The sequence below is a fragment of the Bombina bombina genome, chromosome 4, assembly GCF_027579735.1.
Source record: "Bombina bombina isolate aBomBom1 chromosome 4, aBomBom1.pri, whole genome shotgun sequence".
NCBI classification, from domain to species: domain Eukaryota; kingdom Metazoa; phylum Chordata; class Amphibia; order Anura; family Bombinatoridae; genus Bombina; species Bombina bombina.
The window spans coordinates 228877515-228905460 of record NC_069502.1 but is presented as its reverse complement, the minus strand read 5'-3'; the positions used below and the strand labels follow the sequence as shown (position 1 = coordinate 228905460).

The 27946-nt window shown below is 41.9% G+C and overlaps 1 protein-coding gene across 1 annotated transcript in view; it reads left to right on the top strand.

The window, feature by feature from the left end:
* Window positions 1-27946, top strand: part of UBXN7 (UBX domain protein 7) — a 195166-nt gene that overhangs the window by 81452 nt on the left and 85768 nt on the right. Inside the window, exons 7-8 of the mRNA XM_053709814.1 lie at window positions 8777-8867; window positions 8960-9087. Coding sequence (XP_053565789.1) covers window positions 8777-8867; window positions 8960-9087 — 219 coding nt within the window. The remainder of the gene's footprint in view (window positions 1-8776; window positions 8868-8959; window positions 9088-27946) is intronic.

The following is a 27946-nucleotide window of genomic DNA, read 5'->3' as shown; positions in this document are numbered from 1 at the left end:
TCAGGCCAGAAAACCGGTAACTAGAAAGATTTACCATAAAATATGGAAAAGATATATCTGTTGGTGTGAATCCAAAGGATTCCCATGGAATAAGATAAAAATTCCTAAGATTCTCTCCTTTCTACAAGAAGGTTTGGAGAAAGGATTATCTGCAAGTTCTCTAAAGGGACAGATCTCTGCTTTATCTGTCTTACTACACAAAAGACTGGCAGCTGTGCCAGATGTTCAAGCATTTGTTCAGGCTCTGGTTAGGATCAAGCCTGTTTACAGACCTTTGACTCCTCCCTGGAGTCTAAATCTAGTTCTTTCAGTTCTTCAAGGGGTTCCGTTTGAACCTTTACATTCCATAGATATTAAGTTACTATCTTGGAAAGTTTTGTTTTTGGTTGCAATTTCTTCTGCTAGAAGAGTTTCAGAGTTATCTGCTCTGCAGTGTTCTCCACCCTATCTGGTGTTCCATGCAGATAAGGTGGTTTTGCGTACTAAGCCTGGTTTTCTTCCAAAGGTTGTTTCTAACAAAAATATTAACCAGGAGATAGTTGTACCTTCTTTATGTCCGAATCCAGTTTCAAAGAAGGAACGTTTGTTACACAATATGGACGTAGTCCGTGCTCTAAAATTTAGAGGCTACAAAAGATTTCAGACAAACATCTTCTTTGTTTGTTGTTTATTCTGGAAAAAGGAGAGGTCAAAAAGCGACTTCTACCTCTCTTTCCTTTTGGCTTAAAAGCATCATCCGATTGGCTTATGAGACTGCCGGACGGCAGTCTCCTGAAAGAATCACAGCTCACTCCACTAGGGCTGTGGCTTCCACATGGGCCTTCAAGAACGAGGCTTCTGTTGACCAGATATGTAAGGCAGCGACTTGGTCTTCACTGCACACTTTTGCCAAATTTTACAAATTTGATACTTTTGCTTCTTCGGAGGCTATTTTTGGGAGTAAGGTTTTGCAAGCCGTGGTGCCTTCCGTTTAGGTAACCTGATTTCTCCTGTTAAGTGTAGTCAGTCCACGGGTCATCCATTACTTATTGGAATATATATCTCTTCCTAACAGGAAACTGCAAGAGAATTACCCAGCAGAGCTGCTATATAGCTCCTCCCCTCACATATCATACTCAGTCATTCTCTTGCAGCCTAACTAAAAAGGAAGCTGTGAGAGATCTGTGGTGTTTTTTAACTTAGTTTATTTCTACAATCAAAAGTTTGTTATTTTTAAATGGCACCGGAGTGTGCTGTTTATTCTCAGGCAGCATTAGAAGAAGAATCTGCCTGGGTTTTTTTCTATGGTCTTAGCAGACGTAACTAAGATCCACTGGCTGTTTCTCATCTGAGGAGTGAGGTAACTTCAGAGAAGGGGAATAGCATGCAGGGCTCCCCTGCAACAAATGAGGTATGTGCAGTAATTTATTTTCTGAGGAATGGAATTGACTGAGAAAATACTGCTGATACCATTGTAAAGTAAGTTCAGCCTTAAATGCAGTGATAGCGACTGGTATCAGGCTGATGTGTGTGTGTGTGTACACTGAATGTATTTTTCTAAGGAATGGAATTGACTCTGAAAATACTGTTAATACTGAAATAATGTATGAGCCTTAACTGCAGTAAAAACGACTGGTAGCAGGCTTATTAATAATAATACATAACTTTCAAATGTATGTTTAAAACGTTTACTGGCTTGTTAATCGTTTTTGTAAGGTACTTGGTGATAAAACTTATTAGGGCATGGTTTTTACCACATGGCCATTTTTGTTTTCTGCATAGAAACAGTTTCTGAGCTTCCCCACTGTTGTAATATGAGTGGGAGGGGCCTATTTTAGCGCTTTTTTGCGCAGTAAAAATTCAGTCACAATCTGTCTACTTCATCCTCCATGATCCAGATTGTCTCTAGAGAGCTCAGGGGTCTTCAAAATCCATTTTGACGGAGGTAATCAGGCACAGCAGTCCTGTGACAGTGTATTTGACTGTGAGAAAAACGTTAATTATATAATTGTTATCCGTTTTTGGGTACTAAGGGGTTAATCATCCATTTGCTGGTGGGTGCAATCCTTTGCTAACTTAATACATTTACTGTGAAAATTTGGTTGCTATAACTATTTTGGTCATTGTTATTTCAACTGTGTCAGTTTTTTCTGTGCTTCTTAAAGGCACAGTAACGTTTTTTTATATTGCTTGTAAATTAATTTTGAAAAGTATTTCCAAGCTTGCTAGTCTCATTGCTAGTCTGTTTAAACATGTCTGACTCAGATGAATCTCTTCGTTCACTATGTTTAAAGGCCAATGTGGAGCCCAATAGAAATTTGTGTACTAATTGCATTGATGCTACTTTAAATAAAAGTCAATCTTTACATGTAAAGAAATTATCACCAGACGACGAGGGGGAAGTTATGCCGACTAACTCTCCTCACGTGTCAGTACCTTCGCCTCCCGCTCAGGAGGTGCGTGATTTTGTGGCGCCAAGTACATCAGGGAGGCCCTTACAAATCACTTTGCAAGACATGGCTACTGTTATGACAGAAGTATTATCTAAGTTGCCAGAATTAAGAGGCAAGCGCGATAGCTCTGGGTTAAGGATAGAGCGCGCGGATGAGATGAGAGCCATGTCAGATACTGCGTCACAGTTTGCAGAACGTGAGGACGGAGAGCTTCATTCTGTGGGTGACGGATCTGATCCAGGGAGACTGGATTCAGAGATTTCCAATTTTAAATTTAAGCTAGAGAACCTCCGCACATTGCTAGGGGAGGTATTAGCGGCTCTGAATGATTGTAACACGGTTGCAATTCCAGAGAAATTATGTAGGTTGGATAGATACTATGCGGTACCGGTGTGTACTGACGTATTTCCTATACCAAAAAGGCTTACAGAGATTATTAGCAAGGAGTGGGATAGACCGGGTGTGCCTTTTACCCCTCCTCCCATATTTAGGAAAATGTTTCCTATTGACGCCACCACACGAGACTTATGGCAGACGGTCCCTAAGGTGGAGGGAGCAGTTTCTACTTTAGCTAAGCGTACCACTATCCCGGTGGAGGATAGTTGTGCCTTTTCAGATCCAATGGATAAAAAATTAGAGGGTTACCTTAAGAAAATGTTTGTTCAACAAGGATTTATTTTACAGCCCCTCGCATGCATTGCGCCTGTCACTGCTGCGGCAGCATTCTGGTTTGAGTCTCTGGAAGAGGCCATTCGCTCAGCTCCATTGGATGAAATAATTAACAAGCTTAAGACACTTAAGCTAGCTAACGCATTTGTTTCTGATGCCGTTGTGCATTTAACCAAACTTACGGCTAAGAACTCCGGATTCGCCATCCAAGCGCGCAGAGCGCTATGGCTTAAATCCTGGTCAGCTGACGTGACTTCTAAATCTAAATTCCTTAATATTCCTTTCAAAGGGCAGACCTTATTCGGGCCCGGCTTGAAAGAAATTATTGCTGACATTACGGGAGGTAAGGGCCATGCTCTACCTCAGGACAGGGCCAAATCAAAGGCCAAACAGTCTAATTTTCGTGCCTTTCGTAACTTTAAGGCAGGAGCAGCATCAACTTCCTCCGCTCCAAAACAGGAAGGAGCTGTTGCTCGTTACAGACAGGGCTGGAAAGTTAACCAGTCCTGGAACAGGGGCAAGCAGGCCAAGAAACCTGCTGCTGCCCCCAAAACAGCATGAAGAGAGGGCCCCCTATCCGGAAACGGATCTAGTGGGGGGCAGACTTTCTCTCTTTGCCCAGGCTTGGGCAAGAGATGTCCAGGATCCCTGGGCGTTGGAGATCATATCTCAGGGATATCTCCTGGACTTCAAAACTTCTCCTCCACGGGGGAGATTTCATCTTTCAAGGTTATCAGCAAACCAAATAAAGAAAGAGGCGTTTCTACGCTGTGTACAAGACCTCTTACTAATGGGGGTAATCCACCCAGTTCCGCGGACGGAACACGGGCAGGGATTCTATTCAAACCTCTTTGTGGTTCCCAAGAAAGAGGGAACCTTCAGGCCAATCTTGGACTTAAAAATCCTAAACAAATTTCTAAGAGTTCCATCATTCAAAATGGAAACTATTCGAACCATCCTTCCCATGATCCAAGAGGGTCAGTACATGACCACAGTGGATCTAAAGGATGCCTACCTTCACATACCGATTCACAAGGACCATTACCGGTATCTGAGATTTGCCTTCCTAGACAGGCATTACCAGTTTGTAGCTCTTCCCTTCGGATTAGCTACGGCTCCAAGAATCTTTACAAAAATTCTAGGATCACTTCTGGCGGTACTAAGACCGCGAGGCATAGCGGTGACTCCGTACCTAGACGACATTCTGATACAAGCGTCAAGTTTTCAAACTGCCAAGTCTCATACAGAGATAGTTCTGGCATTTCTGAGGTCGCATGGGTGGAAGGTGAACGTGGAAAAGAGTTCTCTATTACCACTTACAAGAGTTCCCTTTCTAGGGACTCTTATAGATTCTGTAGAGATGAAAATTTACCTGACAGAGGCCAGGTTATTAAAACTTCTAAATGCTTGCCGTGTCCTTCACTCCATTCCACACCCGTCAGTAGCTCAGTGCATGGAAGTAATCGGCTTAATGGTAGCGGCAATGGACATAGTACCATTTGCGCGCCTGCATCTCAGACCGCTGCATTTGCATGCTAAGTAAGTGGAACAGGGATTACTCAGATTTGTCCCCCCTACTAAATCTGGATCAAGAGACCAGAGATTCTCTTCTATGGTGGCTTTCTCGGCCACATCTGTCCAAGGGGATGACCTTTCGCAGGCCAGATTGGACGATTGTAACAACAGACGCCAGCCTTCTAGGCTGGGGAGCAGTCTGGAATTCCCTGAAAGCTCAGGGATTATGGACTCAGGAGGAGAAACTCCTCCCAATAAATATTCTGGAGTTAAGAGCAATATTCAATGCTCTCCTAGCTTGGCCTCAGTTAGCAACTCTGAGGTTCATCAGATTTTAGTCGGACAACATCACGACTGTGGCTTACATCAACCATCAAGGGGGAACCAGAAGTTCCCTAGCGATGTTGGAAGTCTCAAAGATAATTCGCTGGGCAGAGTCTCACTCTTGCCACCTGTCAGCGATCTACATCCCAGGCGTGGAGAACTGGGAGGCGGATTTTCTAAGTCGCCAGACTTTTTATCCGGGGGAGTGGGAGCTTCATCCGGAGGTCTTTGCTCAACTGATTCGTCGTTGGGGCAAACCAGATCTGGATCTCATGGCGTGTCGTCAGAACGCCAAGCTTCCTTGTTACGGATCCAGGTCCAGGGACCCGGGAGCGGTGCTGATAGATGCTCTGACAGCCCCTTGGGTCTTCAACATGGCTTATGTGTTTCCACCATTCCCGATGCTTCCTCGTTTGATTGCCAAGATCAAACAGGAGAGAGCTTCGGTGATTCTGATAGCGCCTGCGTGGCCACGCAGGACCTGGTATGCAGACCTAGTGGACATGTCGTCCTGTCCACCGTGGTCTCTGCCTCTGAGACAGGACCTTCTAATGCAGGGTCCTTTCAAACATCCAAATCTAATTTCTCTGAGGCTGACTCCATGGAGATTGAACGCTTGATTCTATCAAAGCGTGGCTTCTCGGAGTCGGTTATTGATACCTTAATACAGGCTAGGAAGCCTGTTACCAGAAAAATTTACCATAAGATATGGCGTAAATATTTACATTGGTGCGAATCCAAGAGTTACTCATGGAGTAAGGTTAGGATTCCTAGGATATTGTCCTTTCTACAAGAGGGTTTAGAAAAGGGCTTATCTACTAGTTCGTTAAAGGGACAGATTTCTGCTCTGTCTATTCTTCTACACAAACGTCTGGCTGAAGTTCCAGACGTTCAGGCTTTCTGTCAGGCTTTAACTAGGATTAAGCCTGTGTTTAAGTCTGTTGCTCCGCCGTGGAGCTTAAACTTAGTTCTTAATGTTCTTCAAGGCGTTCCATTTGAACCCCTTCATTCCATTGATATCAAGCTGTTATCTTGGAAAGTTCTGTTTTTGATGGCTATTTCCTCGGCTCGAAGAGTCTCTGAGTTATCTGCCTTACATTGTGATTCTCCTTATCTGATTTTTCATTCAGACAAGGTAGTCCTGCGTACTAAACCTGGGTTCTTACCTAAGGTAGTTACTAACAGGAATATCAATCAAGAGATTATTGTTCCATCTCTGTGTCCTAACCCTTCTTCAAAGAAGGAACGACTTTTGCATAATCTGGACATAGTCCGTGCCCTGAAATTCTATTTGCAGGCAACTAAGGATTTTCGTCAAACTTCTTCCCTGTTTGTCGTTTACTCTGGACAGAGGAGAGGTCAAAAGGCTTCGGCTACCTCTCTCTCTTTTTGGCTTCGTAGCATAATACGCTTAGCCTATGAGACTGCTGGACAGCAGCCTCCTGAAAGGATTACAGCTCATTCTACTAGAGCTGTGGCTTCCACCTGGGCCTTTAAAAATGAGGCCTCTGTTGAACAGATTTGCAAGGCTGCGACTTGGTCTTCGCTTCACACTTTTTCAAAATTTTACAAATTTGACACTTTTGCTTCGTCGGAGGCTATTTTTGGGAGAAAGGTACTTCAGGCAGTGGTTCCTTCTGTTTAATGTTCCTGCCTTGTCCCTCCCTTCATCCGTGTACTATAGCTTTGGTATTGGTATTCCATAAGTAATGTATGACCCGTGGACTGACTACACTTAACAGGAGAAAACATAATTTATGCTTACCTGATAAATTCCTTTCTCCTGTAGTGTAGTCAGTCCACGGCCCGCCCTGTTTTTACGGCAGGTCTAAATTTTAATTAAACTCCAGTCACCACTGTTCCCTATGGTTCCTCCTTTCTCGTCTGCTTTGGTCGAATGACTGAGTATGATATGTGAGGGGAGGAGCTATATAGCAGCTCTGCTGGGTAATTCTCTTGCAGTTTCCTGTTAGGAAGAGATATATATTCCATAAGTAATGGATGACCCGTGGACTGACTACACTACAGGAGAAAGGAATTTATCAGGTAAGCATAAATTATGTTTTGCTCCCTCCCTTCATCCGTGTCCTAAAGCTTTGGTATTGGTTCCCACAAGTAAGGATGACGCCATGGACCGGACACACCAATGTTGGAGAAAACAGAATTTATGCTTACCTGATAAATTACTTTCTCCAACGGTGTGTCCGGTCCACGGCCCGCCCTGGTTTTTTAATCAGGTCTGATTAATTATTTTCTCTAACTACAGTCACCACGGTACCATATGGTTTCTCCTATATATTTCCTCCTGTCCGTCGGTCGAATGACTGGGGTGGGCGGAGCCTAGGAGGGACTATATGGCCAGCTTTGCTGGGACTCTTTGCCATTTCCTGTTGGGGAAGAGATATCCCACAAGTAAGGATGACGCCGTGGACCGGACACACCGTTGGAGAAAGTAATTTATCAGGTAAGCATAAATTCTGTTTTTAAGACCTTGTAATTTCCGTTTTAGTTCTATGGTTAGCAACCCTTGTAAATTGTAAGAAGCTAAATGGATTTTTAAGACCTTGGTCCCTAGGGGGTTAAATACAAACCTGGATTAAAAGTGCTTCCTTTGATAATTGTAATGGTTTTCAACACTTTGGGGCCAATTTATCACGGCCCGAATGGGGATGTATACCCCCTGTTTCCGCACGATCCTTCAGTCTCGCCGGAAACCGCAGTTAAAAAGCAGCGGTCTTAATACCGCTGCTCGTTAACTCGTATGCCTCCTCTGAGGTGGCGGATATCAATCCGCCCGATCTCATACAATCAAGTTGATTGACACCCCCCGACTGGCCGCGAATCTGCAGGGGGGGCGGCTTTGTGCAAGCAGTTCACCAGAACTGCTTGTGCAATGATAAATGCCGATAACGTATGCTGTCGGCATTTATCAAGTGTCTGGCGGACATGATTCGCTACAGACACTTGATAAATTGGCCCCTTTATGTTGTAAGACTGGTGCAAGAATGATCACTTTTATATTTTGTCACATTGACTGATTACCATAGCAACATCAACATTTGCGCAGTACTGCAGACGGAATGCTAACGCAGTTTCCTGTATTTGGCTGTGGCGTAACTGGTGCAGTATGTATACGTTATGATGTTTGTTTAACGTCTTTTACTGGCTGAGGGTATATCCCTCATATCTGGGAAATATATATAATTTTTTTTTTTTAATTTATATTTTATTTTGATTTTCAATTCAAAGTAAGAAGTATACATACATTGGAGAGAAGTTTACACACAAATCTCAACATGCTTAACAATGACTGACCCATACCAGAGTGAGTAAGGTCCCTGAAGTGCGGATAAGTCCATGCTGTGGAGTGACTAAGTGAAATATATATAATTTTATAAAATATTTATATATTTTATGAAATATATAACCTATTTCTTGACAAATCCTGAATTCTATAATTATAGCTCTGGCTTCTTATTTTTGCTATTTTTCTATAAGCATCCTTATTTACAATCATTACTTAGACCCCAATTAAAAAAAAGGTGTTACATTGCGGCACAAACTGTATTCCTGTTCCTACAGTTTGGGAGCAGAACCAAGCAATGTAAAAATTCAGGTTCATAAAACTAGTTTGTGTAGGTGAAAATGGTCTTTAGAAAGCCTTATGCAATGTAAATAGTAAATTTTCTAAATGTTTGTAAAGTAAAAGTATTTAAAAAAAAAAAAATTAAACTGTGGATTCTGTGTTCCCTTAAAAGAGAAATAACTTTTAAAATCATTAGCCACACATCTATATAATGTTATTGCTTGATAAAATTGTTTTTTCACCTCTACAGGTTTATCATGATAGTGAAGAGGGGCAGAGATACATACAGTTTTATAAATTATCCGACTTCCCATATGTCTCCATTCTAGATCCCCGTACAGGTAAGAGCAGAAGGGGATGTTTTAGACTAAAAGTTTATCTATACTTTTGCAGATTGTGTTATTTGCTGTGTTCCCTTTTGTATTGCCTATAGGCCAGAAGTTGGTAGAGTGGCATCAGCTAGATGTGACTTCCTTTCTAGAGCAAGTGACCGGATTCTTAGGGGAGCATGGTCAGCTTGATGGCCTCTCTAGCAGCCCTCCAAAAAAAAGATTGCGATCTGTAAGTTGCTCTTCTTATGCTATTATTTATTTGTGAATAATCTAGATAAAATTCATGCCAACTTTTTTTTGTTGTTGAAAAGTTTTTTTTATTGATTTTCTATAAATTGAATACAAATATAATTGTTTCACAACAATGTAATAGCAGTTTTACACAATGGAAAAATTGTATATAGTAATAAACATTGAATTTTACATATTTCCAAACTTCTTGTATATTTGAATTTTTAACATAAAAAACAAATATAATCTTCTCAGATACTTGTAGGAATGCAGTAAGTTTTGCTCTAACTATAATAAAGTGCAATAGAATATTTTCTGATAAGTAACTATTTTTTTTTTATATATTTGCGCCTGTATTTGTAGTGCTCAACCTCCTTCTGGATTTAAAATACATTATGTATGGTTCCCATTTTTCCAGGAATTTTTCTTTGGTATTTGTTATGGTTGCAGTCGCACTAGACATATGGTAGTGATATTCAATCTGTTTTAAAATATAATTCATGCATGGAGGTTAACCTTCCAAAATCTGGCTATGCTTATTCTAGTGTCTGTACATATCATATTTACTAATCTAGAGTGTTTCTGTAATATGTCTTCTATTGGAAAGTGGAGGAGTGAGAGAGAAGCTATTTTCGAGCTTAGTAAATTGGATATTTGTGTCCATATATCCCTGATCCCATTACAATCCCACCACATATGGCGATAAGATCCTATTTCTCCACATCCTCTGTAGCATATTCTAGCTTGTGAATCTTCTGGTTTGCAGAATATAGTGGGATACAGGTACCAGCCAAATACAACTTTCAAATAGATTTCTTTCTCTTGTAAAGGTGTATCCAGTCCACGGGTTCATACATTACTTGTGGGATATTCTCCTTCCCAACAGGAAGCTGCAAGAGGACACCCACAGCAGAGCTGTCTATATAGCTCCTCCCCTAACTGCCACCCCCAGTCATTCTCTTGCAGCTCTGGACAAGAAAGGAAGTATCAAGAGATATGTGGTGACTTAGTGTAGTTTTTACCTTCAATCAAAAGTTTGTTATTTTTAAACGGTACCGGCGTTGTACTGTTTTACTCTCAGGCAGAAATTGGAAGAAGAATTCTGCCTGGAGGTTTGATGATCTTAGCGGTTTGTAACTAAGGTCCATTGCTGTTCTCACACATAACTGAAGAGTATGGAAAGAAAACTTCAGTTAGGGGGGCGGTCTGCAGATTACCTGCTTTGAGGTATGTTCAGTATATTTTTTTCTAGAGTGATGATAAGGTCTAGAAAATGCTGACAGTGCCTGGTATATTTGAGGTAAGCCTGATACAGTGATTTAACAACGACTGGGATCATGCTTGCAAAAAAGGGTAATATTCATGTTAATACTAATATTACTTAGTGTAAAAACGTTTGCATGGTTGATAGAAAAAACGTTTTTTCTCTTAGGGTGATAAATCTTTATTTTGGGGCCTTGTTTTCCACATGGCTAGTTAGATTACTCCTAGGAGTACTTTTTTAAGGCCCTCTGACATTGAGTGCATTGTGGGAGGGGCCTATTTTTGCGCTCTAAATGCGCAGTTGATTTTCAGACTGAGACATCCAGCTTCCCTAAAGGAGTCCTCTGGCATCTAGGACCTCTATAGAGGTTTTTGTTCCTGCAAAAATCGTGTTTAAGGGCAGGTAGGAGCCACAGCAGAGCTGTGGCAGTGTGTTTGTCTGTTTTTTAACGGTTTTAACGTTTTTCTAACCTGTTTTGGGGCCTAAGGGGTTAATCATCCATTTGCAAGTGGGTGCAATGCTGCTTTAGTCCCTTATACACACTGTAAAAATTTCGTAGAGTTTACTCCTTTTTTCACTGTTTTGCAGTTTATGTGGTAGTTTTTTTCTCTTAAAGGCACAGTACCGTTTTTATATAATTGCTTTTTCACATTTATTAAAGTGTTTTCCAAGCTTGCTGGTCTCATTACTAGTCTGTTAAACATGTCTGACATAGAGGAAACTCCTTGTTCATTATGTTTAGAAGCCATTGTGGAACCCCCTCTTAGAATGTGTACCAAATGCACTGACCTTTCTATAAGTTATAAAGACCATATTATGGCTTTTAAAGATTTATCACCAGAGGTTTCTCAGGCTGACAAAGCTCTCCCCACGTGTCAGACTGACAAAAGCTCTCCCCACGTGTCAGAACCTATAACTCCCGCTCAAGTGACGCCAAGTACATCTAGCGCGTCCAATGCGTTTACCTTACAAGACATGGCGGCAGTTATGAATCATACCCTCACAGAGGTATTGTCCAAACTGCCAGGGTTACAAGGTAAGCAAGACGGCTCTGGGGCTAGAACAAATACAGAGCTTTCTGACGCTTTAGTAGCTATGTCTGATATACCCTCACAATGTGCAGAAGCCGAAGCAGGAGAGCTTCTATCTGTGGGTGACATTTCTGATTCAGGGAAGGTGTTACTTCAGTCTGACTCTGAAATGACACTGTTTAAATTTAAGCTTGAACACCTCCGTTTGTTGCTCAGGGAGGTTTTAGCGACTCTGGATGACTGTGACACCATTCTAGTCCCAGAGAAATTGTGTAAAATGGACAAATACTTTGCAGTGCCTGTTTACACTGACGTTTTTCCAATCCCTAAGAGGTTTTCAGAAATTATTACTAAGGAATTGGGATAGACCAGGTGTACTGTTCTCTCCCCCTCCTGCTTTTAAAAAGATGTTTCCTATAGATGCCGCAACACGGGACTCGTGGCAGACGGTCCCTAAGGTGGAGGGAGCAGTCTCTACTCTAGCCAAGCGTACAACTATCCCTGTCGAGGACAGTTGTGCTTTCCTAGATCCAATGGATTAAAAATTAGAGGGTTTCCTTAAGAAAATCTTTATACAACAAGGTTTTATTCTCCAGCCTCTTGCATGCCTTGCCCCAGTCACTGCTGCAGCGGCTTTCTGGTTCGAGTCTCTTGAGGATGCTCTACAGGTAGAGACCCCGTTGGATGATATCCTAGACAGGCTTAAAGCTCTTAAGTTAGCCAATTAATTTATTTCTGACGCCGTTTTTCATTTAACCAAGCTAACGGCTAAGAATTCAGGTTTTGCCATTCAGGTGCGTAGGGCACTATGGCTTAAATCCTGGTCAGCTGACGTTACTTCAAAGTCTAAACTTCTCAACATCCCCTTCAAAGGGCAGACCCTATTCGGGCCTGGACTGAATGAGATCATTTCTGATATTACTGGAGGAAAAGGCCACGCCCTTCCCCAGGATAGGTCCAACAAATTAAGGACCAAACAGACTAATTTCCGTTCCTTTCTAAACTTCAAGAGTGGCGCAGCTTCAACTTCCTCTACTGCAAAACAAGAGGGAAATTTTGCCCAGCCCAAGCCAGTCTGGAGACCTAACCAGGCTTGGAACAAGGGGAAGCAGGCCAAAAAACTTGCTGCTGCCTCTAAGACAGCATGAAGGAGTAGCCCCCGATCTGGGACCGGATCTAGTGGGGGGCAGACTTTCTCTCTTCGCCCAGACTTGGGCAAGAGACGTCCAGGATCCCTGGGCTCTGGAGATTGTTTCCCAGGGATATCTTCTGGATTTCAAAGCTTCATCTCCAAAGGGGAGATTTCATCTCTCACAATTATCTGCAAAGCAGATAAAGAGAGAGGCATCCTTACGTTGCGTTCAAGACCTACTGGTTATGGAAGTGATCCACCCAGTTCCAAAGGAGGAACAGGGGCAGGGCTTCTATTCAAATCTGTTTATAGTTCCCAAAAAAGAGGGAACTTTCAGACCAATCTTGGATCTCAAGATCCTAAACAAATTTCTCAGGGTCCCATCCTTCAAGATGGAGACTATTCAAACCATCCTACCTATGATCCAGGAGGGTCAATATATGACTACTGTGGACTTAAAGGATGCTTATCTACACATTCCGATACACAGAGATCATCAGCAGTTTCTCAGGTTTGCCTTCCTAGACAGGCATTACCAGTTTGTGGCTCTTCCCTTCGGGTTAGCCACGGCACCAAGAATCTTTACGAAGGTTCTAGGGTCCCTTCTGGCGGTTCTAAGGTCGCAGGGCATAGCAGTGGCCCCTTACCTAGACGACATTCTGATACAGGCGTCGACTTTTCAAATCGCCGGTCCCATACGGACATTGTTCTGGCATTCCTGAGGTCTCACGGGTGGAAGGAACTCTGATAGATTCAGTAGAAATGAAAATTTTTCTGACAGAGGTCAGGTTGTCAAAGCTTCTAACTTCCTGCCGTGCTCTTTATTCCACTTCTCGTCCGTCAGTGGCTCAGTGTATGGAAGTAATCGGCTTAATGGTAGCGGCAATGGACATAGTTCCGTTTTCCCGCCTACATCTCAGACCACTGCAACTTTGCATGCTCAATCAGTGGAATGAGGATTACACAGATTTGTCCCCTCTACTAAATCTGGATCAAGAGATCAGGGATTCTCTTCTCTGGTGGCTATCTCGGGTCCATCTGTCCAGAGGAATGAGTTTCCGCAGGCCAGAATGGACTATAGTGACGACAGATGCCAGCCTTCTGGGCTGGGGTGCAGTCTGGAACTCCCTGAAGGCTCAGGGTTCGTGGACTCAGGAGGAGGCCCTCCTTCCGATAAACATTCTAGAACTAAGAGCGATATTCAATGCTCTTCAGGCTTGGCCTCAGCTAGCTGCGGTCAGGTTCATCAGATTTCAGTCGGACAACATCACGACTGTAGCCTATATCAACCATCAGGGGTAAACAAGGTGCCCCCTGGCAATGTTGGAGGTTTCAAAGATAATTCTATGGGCAGAGGTTCACTCTTGCCATCTCTCAGCTATCCATATCCCAGGAGTAGAGAACTGGGAGGCGGATTTTCTAAGTCGGCAGACTTTTCATCCGGGGGAGTGGGAGCTCCATCCGGAGGTATTTTCCCAGTTGATTCAACTATGGGGCAAACCATAACTGGATCTGATGGCGTCTCGTCAGAACGCCAAGCTTCCTCGTTACGGGTCCAGGTCCAGGGATACCAAGGCAGCGCTGATAGATGCTCTAGCAGCGCCCTGGTCCTTCAGCCTGGCTTCAGCCAAGATCAAGCAGGAGAGAGCTTTGGTGATCTTGATAGCTCCTGCGTGGCTACGCAGGACTTGGTATGGAGATCTGGTGGACATGTCATCCTTTCCACCATGGACTCTGCCGCTAAGGCAGGACCTTCTACTTCAAGGTCCCTTCAAACATCCAAATCTAATTTCTCTGCGTCTGACTGCTTGGAGATTGAACGCTTGATTCTATCAAAGCGTGGTTTTTCCGAGTCGGTCATTGATACCTTAATTCAGGCTTGAAAGCCTGTCACCAGGAAAATCTATCATAAGATATGGTGTAAATATCTTCATTGGTGTGAATCCAAGGGTTACTCATGGAGGATTCCTAGGATATTATCCTTTCTCCAAGAGGGATTGGAGAAGGGATTTTCAGCTAGTTCCTTAAAGGGACAGATTTCTGCTCTGTCTATTCTTTTGCACAAACGTCTGGCTGAGGTTCCAGACGTTCAGGCATTTTGTCAGGCTTTGGTTAGAATCAAGCCTGTGTTTAAACCTGTTGCTCCGCCATGGAGTTTAAATTTAGTTCTTAAAGTTCTTCAAGGGGTTCCGTTTGAACCTTTGCATTCCATAGATATTAAACTTATCTTGGAAAGTTCTGTTTTTAGTAGCTATCTCCTCGGCTCGAAGAGTTTCGGAGTTATCTGCATTACAGTGTGATTCCCCTTATCTGATTTTCCATGCAGATAAGGTAGTTTTACGTACCAAACCTGGGTTTCTTCCTAAGGTGGTATCTAATAAGAATATCAATCAGGAGATCGTTGTTCCTTCATTATGTCCTAATCCTTCCTCTAAGAAGGAACGTCTATTACACAATCTTGATGTAGTTCGTGCTTTAAAGTTTTATTTACAAGCTACGAAGGATTTTCGTCAAACATCTTCTTTGTTCGTTGTCTACTCTGGACAGAAGAGAGGCCAAAGGGCTTCGGCAACATCTTTCTTTTTGGCTGAGAAGCTTAATCCGCTTAGCTTATGAGACTGCTGGCCAGCAGCCTCCTGAAAGAATTACAGCTCATTCCACTAGAGCGGTGGCTTCCACATGGGCTTTTAAAAATGAGGCCTCTGTTGAACAGATTTGTAAGGCGGCGACTTGGTCTTCGCTTTATACTTTTTCTAAATTCTACAAATTCAATACTTTTGCTTCCTCGGAGGCTATTTTTGGGAGAAAGGTCTTGCAGGCAGTGGTGCCTTCCGTTTAAGTTCCTGCCTTGTCCCTCCCTTCATTCGTGTCCTAAAGCTTTGATATTGGTATCCCACAAGTAATGGATGAACCCGTGGACTGGATACACCTTTACAAGAGAAAACAAAATTTATGCTTACCTGATAAATGTATTTCTCTTGTGGTGTATCCAGTCCACTGCCCTCCCTGTCATTTTAAGGCAGGTGTTTTTTATTTTTAAACTACAGTCACCACTGCACCCTATGGTTTCTCCTTTTTTCTTGCTTGTCTTCGGTCGAATGACTGGGGGTGGCAGTTAGGGGAGGAGCTATATAGACAGCTCTGCTGTGGGTGTCCTCTTGCAGCTTCCTGTTGGGAAGGAGAATATCCCACAAGTAATGGATGAACAGGATACACCACAAGAGAAATAAATTTATCAGGTAAGCATAAATTTTGTTTTTAATGATGCATTCGATGTGAAGGAGTGTCTCATTCCAATTTTCTATCTCCCATGTTTTACCTAATTCTCTTTCCCATCTGAGGATTACTGATGTTTTCTTATTTTTATTTAGTTGGGTATTGTATATAACTTTGAAATTGTTCCTTTAATGTATAATTTAGAGAGGCATAGTATTTCAAACTGTGTACTTGTTGACATTGTTCTGTATCCCGTTATTTCTTGCACTCTAGATTTTAATTGTAAATGGTGAAACCATACATTTTGTTCCCCATCTCCCAATTCCGAATATTGTGTGTACATTATAATTTTATTATCTATTGAGGTGTCAGCTATTCTGTGTAAACCCTTATTTAGCTATTATTTTGTACTTGCTCAGAAATTGTAGTATTGAGTGTTACTAATGGTGTCACCTTTGATCTTTCATTGAGTAGTGTAAATTTAGTTGTTAGTATATCCCATATATAAGGTTTGTTTCCTGGTTGTGCAGAAATATAGGAACTCAGCTGCAGACTTAATGAGAACAGAATATGTATCACTTAGTTGAACAGGCTATTAATTAGCATAGACTGTTTGATAAGTGAAATAAAGTTAATGTAATTTACATAGGAGGAGATAGAGTTATAATTCACTCTATTATTGAAACTGATATCAGGATAGGAGTAAGATTCTGAAATGTAAGCAGAGTTCCAAATTACTCCTACATAGATTAGCAAGCAGGTATTGAAGGGAGTAATGTGCACAGCGAGGATTAGCACAGTTCGTCCAAAAGGTAAGCTAGCAGGTTATAACAAAGGACTTAGGTGTTAAGTTTTCCTTCACAGTGTTACCATGATGAGGGAATACATATGAGACACAGAGTCTTTGTACTAGCCCGCTATAGAGCCGAGATCAGTAACCGCTGGTAGGAGGAGCTGAGACTCTGACTGACAGCGGCACAAGCGGCAGTGAAAACTGTAGCTCCGGTCACAGAAGAGGTAAGCGGCTGTCTCTAAATGAGAGTTTGAACTGTAGGAGAGACAACAGGTTGAGTGCAATGTCAGAAGGCTTGATAAGATGGTAAGTGAAGTCCCACTGAGAAGGCGTGTGGCTTGTAAGCAGCTGCAGGGAAAGTGCCAATTTCGGCAAAACATGAAATGTGATAAATCCTTTGTGCAGCAGAGGGTATTAGGAGCAATATGAAAGTCGCTGTGTTATAAACCTCCTGAGGTAAAAGGATAAGTAGAATCCAGGTGACAAAGGAATAAAGCTTTGTAATCCACAAGGAGAGCTTGATAGAGAACTCAGTAGCAAGGATAGCAGGACTGCTACAAACAGCTACATGTGCAATAACTAAGCACCTGTCTGCAGTCAGGTGATGACTTAAATGCAGACAGGTAGAGACCATGTGATTGAAAGGTAACTGGAAAAAGCGGACTGGAATCCTTACACTATATATATATATATATATATATATATATATATATATATATATATATATATATATATATGTGATAGCAAATGTTGAGACATTGCCATAACGGTCAGAGAACATCTACACTACCATAGCAAGACTTTCTATAGATTAAATTTAAAATGGGCAAAATATATTGCGGTCCCTAGGGACCGACCCTTCCTACATTAACCTAGTATTTCAAACCTTAAAACTAATTAATTCCATCCCTAAGATAAAGACCTAGACAAAATGTGAATTAACCTAGTAGAATAATGATAAATCATGTTGGGTGTTTAACCCTTTAGGGCACATAGTCCCTAAACGGGGTATCCAACGTGCTTCCTTTTTTAAGAGCTCCTCATCTCTATTACCTCCTTTTTTGAGGGGAGGGAACCCTGTCTATCAAGATTGTTCTCAACATGGCGACCGTGTGGCCTTGTTGCAAAAAGTGGCTTGCTACAGGCCGATCACTGCTTTTTTTGCTATATGCCGCCCTAATGGCACTCTTGTGGCTAGCTAGGCGTTCCCTGAAGGTGGTAGTGGTCTTACCAATATAAAGGGTCAAAAAAAAGCAGGCATTGCTTGGTTAGTAGAAAAGTAAAAACATACCTTTATTGTGACACACAAAAAACATAGCGTGTTCCCAAACAGAGGGCAGACATGCATACAAGGCCAGTCTTACACGTTTCGCGCCCCCTAGTGGCGCTTATTCATAGATTAGTGAGGTGTAGCAGAGATAGGCAATTTATACCAAAGGTACAAATCGGTTAACTCTTGCTACTCCAACTAAGATTAAAACACATACCAAATAAGTGTTAAAAGCAAAAAATGAAGCAGAATTATAATCACAGTGCTGGGGTGACACAATACACTTGTTGTACAAATATCTATAGATAAGAAAATAGAGTAAATAATTAGTTTAAATTTTGAACACTTAGGCTATTTTTATGATAAGCTGCATAATAAATTAGACAACTGCAAGTGATATTTTCTCATATTTAACATAGAGAAGAGCTGATTATTTAACAACACAGACCTAACATTAAAGGTGAATGCTTAGTCATGCTATAGTGAATACTATTATAAGATTCATACGTAAGGACAAGACACAATTTTTTGTCTTGATTCTCTAATGCTTAGCAGTAGGGCATATTAGGGACACAATAAACCAAATGCAGGATATGAGATGAAATATGACATGCAAAATACAGTTCCTTCGGTACATGGTAAAAAATGGGAATGATTGGATTCTCTGGAACTAAGGTATTTAAGTCATTATTGCAAAAAATGCCCAGTGAAATACCCTCTTGAGCCAGCTGTGTTAATTCCTTTTTGGAATCCTTTTTAGGTGTTAGTAGGATTAGTAGATAATTTGTAATAGGTGTTGATATCAGAGAGTTGTCTGTGAGCCTCTTGGAAATAGAAGCTTTTGTCCATAATGACAATGCTGCTGCCCTTATCCGAATTCTTTATAACAATATCATGATTGTTTTGTAAGGACTTAATAGCCATACGCTCTTTATATTTCAGATTGGGGGCAGCAGCATTGTCACTAATGTCAGCCTTTATAAAGTTAGGATTTCATCCTGGACTGCTTTTTGAAAGGCATTTAGTATTGCACCCCTATGTTGAATGGGATAAAGATCAGATTTTGTCTTTTGGGGTTTTTGTTGCTGCTTAGGAGTAAGATCAGAAGAATAACTATACAATTCCTTGAGTGTTGTAAGAGTACAAGCATCAGAAAAAGGCAAATAGGGAATAATGTTGGTATTTTTCACTGGATCAGTATTAGCTTTATGTTCAGATTCATCATCCATTTCAGAGGTAAGAGAAAAAGAATAATACTAGCGATGCACCAAAATTTGGGCCGCCAAAAATGTGCAGTTCCAATTTCGGCCCAAAGAAGACCAAAATGGCTAAAAATGTACAGCCCTCCCCTGTTCTATTGAGTTACATGTCTATCCTTAGCATAAGGTGAGCAGCACAGCACTGGCATGGTACACAGAGCACACACATAAGTAACATGACATGATGATATTTGAAACTAGCAGTGCCCTTTTTTTTTTTTTTTTAGAAGTAAACCAAAGTACTGAATACAGTATGCAAGGAAGGATAAGTAGCATGTTTATAAACACTTGATATTATCAGACACAGCCCTAAGCACACACAGTGAATATGTATAAGCCTTATATACAGTGCTCATACATCAGCCTCTTGTGCACAGACAGTCTATTCGCCTGAGGCAAATATGAGTGTACACTATATATGCATAAGCCCCAAGCTCGCACACAGTTGGTACAAATTAGCACCCACCAGACAGTGGCACAGTAACTTTCTATAACCACCTTGCTTGCACGTAAGGTTGTAGCTAAGTCCGGTGGTCCTGGTAATAGGTGACAGGCAGACTCCATTTGGGGCTCCAGACATATAATCTGACGGGTCAGTGTGAGACCCGAAGCAGGAACTAGGCGGAGATACGATGAGAGACAATCAGGTGCAGCCACGCCCATCACACGGATAACTACACCCAAAAACAAAACACATGTCCACCTTGTATTGTTGTCTGGCTATAACCATGCTCTCCCTTGAAGAGCTCCACCAGTTTCACTGCAGATCACGCCCTACGGTACAAGTGACCACGCCCATTTGTTGGAGCTTTTTCGCCTACAAGCTCTCTCAGCTACACACACACACTGTAGTTAGAAAAAATAAAATAAAATTTGTTTCGGTTTTCGGCCGGGGCATCCTGAATTTTCGGTATCAGTTTCGGTCTAGAAATTTCATTTCGGTGCATCAGATTTTTCAAACTCAGTCAGTGTGTATTTTGACACATTAATGATACTGAAGCTATCAGAAGGTAGACAGGTATTGGGTGACAGTGTCCCTTTTTCTCTTGTAAGGTGTATCCAGTCCACGGATCATCCATTACTTGTGGGATATTCTCCTTCCCAACAGGAAGTTGCAAGAGGATCACCCACAGCAGAGCTGCTATATAGCTCCTCCCCTAATTGCCATATCCAGTCATTCTCTTGCAACTCTCAACAAGCATGGAGGTAGTAAGAGGAAAGTGGTGAAATGTAGCTGTTATCTTGCTTCAATCAAAAGTTTGTTATTTTTAAATGGTACCGGAGTTGTACTATTTTGTCCCAGGCAGAAAATTAGAAGAATCTGCCTGTGATTTCTATGATCTTAGCAGGTTGTAACTAAGATCCATTGCTGTTCTCACACATGTCTGAAGAGAGAGGTAAAAACTTCAGCGGGGGAATGGCGTGCAGGTTATCCTGCTATGAGGTATGTGCAGTTAAAATTATTTTCTAGGAGATGTGAATGCTAGAAAAATGCTGCTGATACCAAATTTATGTAAAGTAAGCCTGAATACAGTGATTTAATAGCGACTGGTATCATGCTTACTTTCTGAGGTAATACTCTTTTATATTTACAATATAAAACGTTTGCTGGCATGTTTAAGCGTTTTTATATATACTTTGGTGATAAAACTTTATTGGGGCCTAGTTTTTTCCACATGTCTGGCTTAAATTTGCCTAGAAACAGTTTCCTGAGGCTTTCCACTGTGTTACTATGAGTGGGAGGGGCCTACTTTAGCGCTTTTTTGCGCAGTAAAAATTACAGACTGAGACATCCAGCTTCCTCCAGGAGTCCCATGAATGCTATAGGACATCTCTAAAGGGCTCAGAGGCTTTCCAAAATCGTTTGTTGGGGAAGGTAGGCCCACAGCAAGGCTGTGGCAGTTGGTGTGACTGTTAAAAAAACGTCTATATCGTTTGATCCATTTTTTGAACTAAGGGGTTAATCATCCATTTGCAAGTGGGTGCAATGCTCTGTTAGCTTATTATACACACTGTAAAAATTTTGTTTGATTTACTGCCTTTTTTCACTGTTTTTCAAATTCGGACAAAATTTGTTTCTCTTAAAGGCACTGTACCGTTTTGATTTTTTGCTTGTTAACTTGATTTAAAGTGTTTTCCAAGCTTGCTGGTCTCATTGCTAGTCTGTACAAACATGTCTGACGTAGAGGAAACTCCTTGTTCATTATGTTTAAAAGCCATGGTGGAACCCCCTTTTAGAATGTGTACCAAATGTACTGATTTCACTTTAAGCAATAAAGATCATATTATGTTTTTAAAAAATTTATCACCAGAGGAATCTGACGAGGGGGAAGTTATGCCGACTAACTCTCCCAACATGTCAGATCCTTTGACTCCCGCTCAAGGGACTCACGCTCAAATGGCGCCAAGTACATCTAGGGCGCTGTAAGGTTGATGCAGGTTAGTATTGAAATACGCCACCTATCTCCTTCTTCCTAAATTATTCTGGTCACAGCTGCAAACCTGCGAATATTTATATGTACCACTGACTGTTAAGGCAACTATTATCTTAGATAGAGGCCTGTTTAGTGAGTGGAGTTGATAGTGTGAAGATTCTAACTGTAATAGTATTTCTATTACGAGTATATAATAGGTGAGATCAGATATAATTGTGCGATTAACAGTATTGCTTGTAAGGATAGTGCAGTTCCGGAAGATCTGTGGTGAGACTCTGATATAGCTTTTGGTTATTGAGGAGTGGACTACCTGTATTCCTCCTTCAGCGTGAGCTGTCAGAACTGATGCAACAGAGTTGGGAGTCTCTGTGGTTACAAGCGTAAACTGTGAGAGCGGACAGCTGCTCCTATGCTGCAGCGTGTATCTGGGCGTTTCAGACGGCCTTCAGTTTGAGTGACAGGTGACGTCACGTTTCACTGCTGCCGCTGCTGAGCGGCGGTTTTTCTAAACAAACGCTTACTAATACAGCGTTAAATAACCGGCTTCACAATGATGACTTCCTGAAAACAGGATTCCCTTTTGTGAGAATGATGAGTCTTTTGGTAATTGTTTCAGGAAGCTCCGGTTAGGTAGGTGGTGCAGGATAAGGAAATATGAATCAAACGTTGCAGTAAGTAAAGATTCAACCTAGAATCAGCAAGTTGTAATCCAAGAAAGGCAGGGTAGACAAAAGGTGAAAATCTCTTTTCGAGATAAGGCAATATATAAATTTCTGTGAGGACAGCAGCTTAGGATCGTCTGACTTGCTAGTACAAACTCAAAATTACTAAGCACTAGGAACAGGGCGTAGTCAGGATATAAAGGTAAGGTGGGAGGGGTTACCAAGGTAGGCAGGTATACAGAGGAATACCTGACATGTTTCCCCCCCAAGGAGAGACAGAGGTCAGGGACCAGGATGGTCCGGATGTCGCCGATGGAACATGGAAACCTTTCGTGGAGCATGAACATTCTGAGAAGGCTCCCACGAATCTTCCTCAGAAGAGTATCCAGCCCAATGTACCAAATACTGGAGTTGATGATGTACCAATCGAGAGTCGAGAATCTCTCCTACTTCATATTCATCCAACTGAGAAAGAGTAGGGGTAGGAGGTAGGATGACACCCTGAGCCCTAGTAGAGGTGTGCGGTTTTAACAGAGACACATGGAATGTCGGATGACTCTTTAGAGAATCTGGAAGGCGTAAGGTAATCGCATTAGGATTAACAACCTTGGTAACTGCGAATGGTCCAATGAACTTGCCCCCTAATTTCTTACAGGGTACATTCAGTTTAAGGTTTTTGGTCGATAACCAGACTAGATCACCAATCTCATATTTAGGAGCAGGACGTCTACGTAAGTTATAATAATGCATTTGTCCTTCTTGTGCAGAAGCGATATTCTTTTGTAAAGTCTGGAATACAGATAAGCGATCAGATGCAAAGTCGTTAGCAGTCGGACAAGGAGAAGAGGTGTGTTGGGGTAACCCTGAAGGTGGGAAAGCATTTGGATGGAACCCATAATTTGCATGAAATGGTGACATCTTAGAAGAGGAGTTCTGAGAACTGTTGAATGCAAATTCCGCCATTGGAAGATATGCTGACCATTGACTCTGTTGATAAGAACAGAAACAACGAAGATATTGTTCGAGCCATTGGTTTATTCTCTCTACCTGGCCATTGGTTTGCGGATGGAAAGAGGTTGTGAGACGGTGGTCGATCTTTAATTGGCTTACAAGGGATCTCCAAAATCGAGAAGTGAATTGGGTACCTCGATCAGAGGTAATAATCCTTGGAAACCCATGTAAGCGAATAATGTTATCCAGGAATAACTCAGCAGTCTCTGATGAAGTTGGTAACTTATGGTAGGGTAGGAAATGAGCCATTTTAGTTAAGAGGTCTACTACTACCATAATAGTGTTTTTTCCGTTTGACTGAGGTAAGTCCACAATAAAATCCATAGAAACGTGCTGCCAGGGAAGTGTAGGGATGGGTAAAGGCATGAGCAGACCGTATGGAGGAGTTTTAGCTGTCTTGGAAGTAGTACAGGTGGCACATGACTTCACATATATCTTAACACTGTTTGTCATTGAAGGCCACCAGAAGGTCCTTGCTATCTTTTCGTAAGTTCTCCTTATACCTGGATGACCTGCCAGAGGTGAGTCATGATGTAATTGCAGAATCTCCAGTCTGAGACTTTCTGGCACATAAATTTTATTATGATGGTATAGCAGTCCTTCCAATCCATTTTCTAGTTGCTGGTCGGGAAGTTCTTGGTCAGTGGAATATGACTCTTTTAAAGCCTTGATGAAATAAGGTGTCAAGCCGATAAACTTGGTCTTTGGAATGATTGAAGTAGACTCTGGAGGGTATTGCTGTGGAAGATCCTTTCTTGAGAGAGCATCTGCCTTGCCATTCTTTGAGGATGGTCTGTAGGCTATATGAAAATTGAAACGTGTAAAGAACAAGCTCCAACAAACCTGTCTGGAGGAGAGAGTTTTATTACGTTGTAGAAATTCGAGATTCCTATGATCAGTATAGATGATGATGGGTTGAGCAGTGCCCTCTAACAGATGTCTCCAATGTTCCAATGCCCTCTTTATAGCCAAAAGTTCTTTTTCGCCCACTGGATAATTACACTCAGCCGAGCTTAGAACCTTGGAAAAGAATGCCACAGGATGGAGCGGTTCTGTCGCTGAAGCCTTTTGAGATAGAACGGCCCCCAAGGCGTAATCTGAAGCATCCACCTCTAGGATGTACTGTAGCGTAGAATCAGGGAATCGTAGGATTGGTGCTGATGTAATTTTGGATTTCAGAAGATCAAAGGCTCTTTGTGCTTCAGTGGACCATTGAAACTTAACAACGGAACTTGTGAGTTGGGTTAAGGGTTTAGCTACTTTAGAGAAGTCCTTAACGAACTTTCGATAGTAGTTCGCAAATCCAAGGAACCTCTGTAGTTCCTTCCTTTTGGTTGGAGTTATCCAATTCTTGACTGTCTCAACCTTATCCTCCTGCATACCTATACCCGTTGGAGTGATGTTGTATCCAAGGAAAGAGATGGAATTAGAATGAAATTCACATTTCTCCAATTTCGCATATAAGTGATGTTTTCTTAATCTGGAGAGCACCATGCGTACATGTTTGATATGATCTTGGTAGGTGTTGGAGTAAATGAGTATATCGTCTAAATAAATAACAATAAACACATCAAGAAGATCTCTAAACACGTCGTTGATGAAGTGCTGGAAGGTGGCCGGGGCGTTACAAAGCCAGAAGGGCATGACCAGGTACTCAAAAAGACCGTACCTGGTTCTAAAAGCCGTCAGCCACTCGTCTCCTTCACAAATTCGTATCAAATTGTATGCACCTCTAAGGTCCAATTTAGTGAAGATGGTTGCATCCTGGAGGCGCTCTATTAATTCTGGGATCAGAGGCAGTGGATAACGATTTTTTATGGTTCGCTGGTTTAATTCCCTGTAGTCTATGATGGGGCGTAAGGAACCGTCTTTGTTCTTCACGAAGAACATTCCGACACCAGCTGAGGAGGTAGACGGTCGAATAAAACCTTTGCGGAGGTTCTCCTCTAGATAGGTTTTCAGATGGTCCAACTCCGGAGTTGATAGGGGATATAATCGTCCAAATGGAATAGAGGAACCAGGTTTTATATCGATAGGGCAATCATAAGCACAATGGGGTGGTAAAGTCTCGGCTTCATGTTTGCTGAATACATCTGCATAATCCGAATATTCCTGAGGAATGATGGGTTCTTCTGAAGTGGTTTCTAGTAGAGGTTGTGTGGAGAAACAATTCTGAAGACAAAATGACGACTGGAAAACAATTTCGAGAGTCTCCCAATTTATTACTGGATGGTGTTTTTTACACCAAACAATTCCTAAAACAATTGGGAAGAGTGGAGATGGTAACACGTCAAATTCAATAAATTCAAAATGACCTGAAGGAGTTGTTACTAACAGAGGTATTGTCTTATGAGTAATAGGACCACTAGCGATGGAAGAACCATCAATAACACTAATTGATACTGGAGTATGCTTTAACACACAGGGAATTTTATTAGAATTTACAACAGCTGAGTTAATGAAATTTCCGTAGGCTCCAGTATCTACGATCGCTTCACTGCGTAGTTTTCGGTGATCCCACTGCAAAGACATTGAAAGCATGCAATAAGCGTGAGTTGGATTTGGAGAATGGGTTGCAGAAATAATAGGAGACTTACTTTTCTTTGATTTCTGAAGGATTGGACAATCTGTGACAGAGTGCGATGGATCGGCACAATACATACACAATTGATTCAATCTCCTGCGGGTTCTCTCCTGCAGGGTTAATGGAGCCCTGGCTAAACTAACCTCCATTGGTTCCACTACTGATTTGGAGGGAGAAGGGGGAGTAGAAATAAAATGAGGTTTTGATGTTGGTTCAAGATGATACTTTCCAGACCTCCTCTCCCTCAAACGCCTGTCGATTTGAATAGCAAGACTCATCAGTGATTCCAGGCCTTTTGGCTGATCTACACGGGCTAGCTCATCTTTTATATTGTCAGCTAATCCCAATCGGAACTGATTCCGTAGAGAGATGGGATTCCATAGAGAGTCCCGAGCATATTGTTTAAATTCAGCAATGTAGTCTTCCACTACACGTTTGCCTTGTTTTAAGTTGCGCATTGCTATCTCAGCAGTCATCTGAGAATCTGAGTCCTGATATAACTCATCCATCTGGGAGAAGAAGTCATCTAATGATCCTAAGACTGGTTGATTGCTTTCGAATGATGCGTCAGCCCACACTCTGGGTTCTCCACGGAGAAATGAAATCACTGTGAGTACCTTCACTCGTTCGGTACAATAGGTTTTAGGTTTGAGGCTAAAGAGAAGAAGGCAAGCCGTTTTGAACTGACGGTACATCTTTCTATTCCCTGAAAAGGGTTCAGGCAAGGATACTACCGGCTCTGGAATTGGCTCAGGTCTTGCTGTTAAGGATTCTCTGATTACTCTTCTCAAAGTTTGGTTTTCTATTTCTAAATCTCTTAGGGATTGTCCCATTAGATCTACACGCTGTGAAAGATTAAACACAATTTGAGGCAGGTCTACTGGATCAGATGCCATGGCTTAGTAATTATGTAAGGTTGATACAGGTTAGTATTGAAATACGCCACCTATCTCCTTCTTCCTAAATTATTCTGGTCACAGCTGCAAACCTGCGAATATTTATATGTACCACTGACTGTTAAGGCAACTATTATCTTAGATAGAGGCCTGTTTAGTGAGTGGAGTTGATAGTGTGAAGATTCTAACTGTAATAGTATTTCTATTACGAGTATATAATAGGTGAGATCAGATATAATTGTGCGATTAACAGTATTGCTTGTAAGGATAGTGCAGTTCCGGAAGATCTGTGGTGAGACTCTGATATAGCTTTTGGTTATTGAGGAGTGGACTACCTGTATTCCTCCTTCAGCGTGAGCTGTCAGAACTGATGCAACAGAGTTGGGAGTCTCTGTGGTTACAAGCGTAAACTGTGAGAGCGGACAGCTGCTCCTATGCTGCAGCGTGTATCTGGGCGTTTCAGACGGCCTTCAGTTTGAGTGACAGGTGACGTCACGTTTCACTGCTGCCGCTGCTGAGCGGCGGTTTTTCTAAACAAACGCTTACTAATACAGCGTTAAATAACCGGCTTCACAATGATGACTTCCTGAAAACAGGATTCCCTTTTGTGAGAATGATGAGTCTTTTGGTAATTGTTTCAGGAAGCTCCGGTTAGGTAGGTGGTGCAGGATAAGGAAATATGAATCAAACGTTGCAGTAAGTAAAGATTCAACCTAGAATCAGCAAGTTGTAATCCAAGAAAGGCAGGGTAGACAAAAGGTGAAAATCTCTTTTCGAGATAAGGCAATATATAAATTTCTGTGAGGACAGCAGCTTAGGATCGTCTGACTTGCTAGTACAAACTCAAAATTACTAAGCACTAGGAACAGGGCGTAGTCAGGATATAAAGGTAAGGTGGGAGGGGTTACCAAGGTAGGCAGGTATACAGAGGAATACCTGACAGGCGCCCATAGCGTTTACTTTACAAGACATGGCGGCAGTCATGGATAATACACTGTCAGCGGTATTAGCAAGACTACCTGAATTTAGAGAAAAGCGAGATAGCTCTGGAGTTAGACGAAATACAGAGCATACTGACGCTTTAAGAGCTATGTCTGATACTGCCTCACAATATGCAGAAGCTGAAGAGGAGAGCTTCTTTCTGTGAGTAATGTTTCTGACTCAGGGAAGATGATGCAACCTGATTCTGATATTTCTACATTTAAATTTAAGCTTGAACACCTCCGCGTGTTACTCAGGGAGGTTTTAGCTGCTCTGAATGACTGTGATACAATTGCAGTGCCAGAGAAATTGTGTAGACTGGA